This window comes from Phalaenopsis equestris, unplaced genomic scaffold (assembly GCF_001263595.1).
Source record: "Phalaenopsis equestris unplaced genomic scaffold, ASM126359v1 Scaffold200336, whole genome shotgun sequence".
Classification (NCBI taxonomy): Eukaryota; Viridiplantae; Streptophyta; class Magnoliopsida; order Asparagales; family Orchidaceae; genus Phalaenopsis; species Phalaenopsis equestris.
Window position 1 is genome coordinate 830 of NW_018220165.1, and position 2,785 is coordinate 3,614.

The 2,785-nt window shown below is 36.9% G+C and overlaps 1 protein-coding gene across 1 annotated transcript in view; it reads left to right on the forward strand.

The window, feature by feature from the left end:
• Window positions 1–2,724: 2,724 nt before the first annotated feature.
• Window positions 2,725–2,785, forward strand: part of LOC110035853 (histone-lysine N-methyltransferase SUVR4-like) — a gene marked incomplete at its 3' end in the record, with an annotated part of 4,316 nt that continues 4,255 nt past the window's right edge. The window contains exon 1 of the mRNA XM_020740167.1: window positions 2,725–2,777. Coding sequence (XP_020595826.1) covers window positions 2,725–2,777 — 53 coding nt within the window. The remainder of the gene's footprint in view (window positions 2,778–2,785) is intronic.

The window sequence follows — 2,785 nt, forward strand, 5'->3', positions numbered from 1 at the left end:
CCGCTCTTCGCGACACCCTTTAGGTCCTTTGGGTTTTTAGGATGGAGTTGGTATGACGACCCCGTCAAAGTTATACTATACCAAGACTTACTCTGTACTTAGATACTAAGTTAACACACTTTTTGTTAGATGATGTGCTATGCTAGGATTTAGGGTGCTAGGTAGTTTTTTTAATGACTGACAATTGTTCTTTACTGAATTTGTTGCCCTAGCCATGTATCATTCTTTTGCATTGTGCTTTTGGTGTTATTTTATATTGCATATGTGTGGTAGTGTGTTAGGACATTTTTCTGCAAGGAGCCACACCTATTTATATGCACACACACAAGTACCGCTATGAGGGGCAAGTAATTATTTCTAACCCTTTTGCTTGCAGGTGATATTTAGCTCCCCACTTTTAAGGTGTGGCTCATTATACGTTATTTGCATGAAAGTTTTCTCCCTAACACTTGTTTTCATGCAAGATTTAGTCTTTTTCTTTTCATATGTACTTTTTAGAGTGTAGGAGAGTCTTATAGCAGAAATAAGATACGGGCATGGATTCCGAGGCATTAGTGTGGGAACCACGTAGAGGAGAACATAAGCAGATGCTCGTGCCCTGTATCTTAATTCTATATTTTTACATTAATGTAAGAATTAGGACCGTGCAAGTATACACGGAGACCAACCACTTTTTTTTCTTTTTTGGGCGACACTGACGTGTTTATTATTTTATTTGGTTTGTTTTGTTTTTTGTTACATGTTTGCATGTCTGCACATCTGCATGTGTTTTCCTTGTTTCTTTCTATGGTTTGTCTGGGATCACGATGCAATATAGACGCTTTAGGACTTAAATTCAATTTTTTCTACAAAATTCTAAATAAAATATTTAAGATAATTAAAATTTAGGATTAAAATATTCAAGATTTAAAAATTGCAATTTTACTTTCCTACATATATTAATAGAACCTCCACAATACTTAAGAACCGTTCTAGATAACTGCAGCATGTTTGCATGTCCCTAGGAAGAGCCCAAATGCTTCTTCAACCTGACTGGCCCAACATACTCTTTTATACGTGGTTTTCTAGGGTGCTTATGGTGTTAAAAGGCTCCCCGACCCAGACGAGATGTAAGTCCTTTTATTTGAAGTGTTTCCAGCTTTGTAGCTAAACCTTCACTTTCTTTTCTTTTCTGAGGCATCATTGTCATTTCGGCAGGTATAAGTCCCACCTCTTGATGCTCTAGTTTGTAGTCGTAGGATAGAGATTTCTTCCTTTAACCTTAGGGCTATCGAGATCCACGCAATTAACGAATTGCTGACCGAGGATTTCAGGACGTGTTGGGTCGACTACCTTCACGACCAGGTAGACTTAGGGTCCTAGTAGCTATGGATGACAAGTTCGTGCTACCCGACCCAGTTACCTCTACCTTTTAGGATCACTCTACCTTCATTTTGTTGAGCCCATTTGAGTCTTATCGCTCCTTTGACTTCATCGATATCATTTTGACAGTCTGATGTTGATGAGCTGTCACCTATTTAGGATATGACAATTTGTCATCTACCTTTATGGCCTGAACGTGCTTTGACATGTTGGGATATTCCCGTCAAGATGATTTAGGTCATTATGTGGGCCCTGTGTGCCGATGAGCCGCAACCCATTCAGGATGTGAGAGACTCACTCTCTGTCTGATGGCTTAGCGTGAGCTTTGAAGCATCAGGATTGTTCCCACTTGAATAACATTTCTTTGATTGCATATACCCCATGTCTATAATAATATAAGCGAAGCTCCTTTTATAGAGAGTATTCTTGGGTATCCCCCAAAAATGTAATTAACCAGTAGTAACACGTTCCTCTGGAAGCGCTCTTGACCTCATAACAGGTACATACACCTGACTCTCTGGTTATGAGTAGTCTACGTAGATACTTCTTTCGCAGATATTGTTTTAAGGTGCATCCACTCGATCTTGTTTGGGCGGACATTCTCGACATATCCTTGCGAGTTTTATCTCACGTAGACTCTTCACGTTTTACTTTTTCTCTTGTTTGTCTTTTTGTCGTATGTCCCTTTTTATTCGGTTATTCTCCTCTTCGAATCGTTGATTTGATTCGGGAGGGAGATTTATTAGAATAATGGAAGTATACGACGATCAACAAACTGACAACTCCTTCTAAAATAAAAAAGAGAAAAACGAACAGAAATAATCTTCTTCACATTTAAATCCAATAAAAAGCAAATTCTTGCAAACTGATATATATCAATTGCCAACAGCAAAGGAACGTGTAATAACCCACATACATGTTGAGATATGTGAAAATGTTAAAATTACAAATATACTCTTAAGAACTTAAAATCTTCATAACTCATTTATTAAAACTACAAATTAAATTAAATTTTCACCTGCAGAAGAAGTGAAAATAAATGAAACAATAGATACAAAAATATTTTCATAAAGTGTTTTAAATAAAATATAAATAATTGAACCGTTGATTTAAATCAATAATTCATAGAAATATTTTCAAAAGAACTTAAAATGAATTGAAAATTTTAGTGTTTATTTATAATTTAATTTTAAGCATTTATGTAAAATTTAAAGAAACGTACTTGAAGAACAAATTCATTGCGCCGAAGCATGGGGAGCGAACTTAAAGGCTTTGATGCTTGGTTGACGCCTGTTGGGAGAGAAAATATTGTGTCCGGTCGTCTAATGACGATTTCGAGCTGTCGCCTGACCATTACGAACCATGACGATGACGGACAAAATATTTTCTCTAGTTACGGAGCTTGATTTGCAGAGGTGAGGGG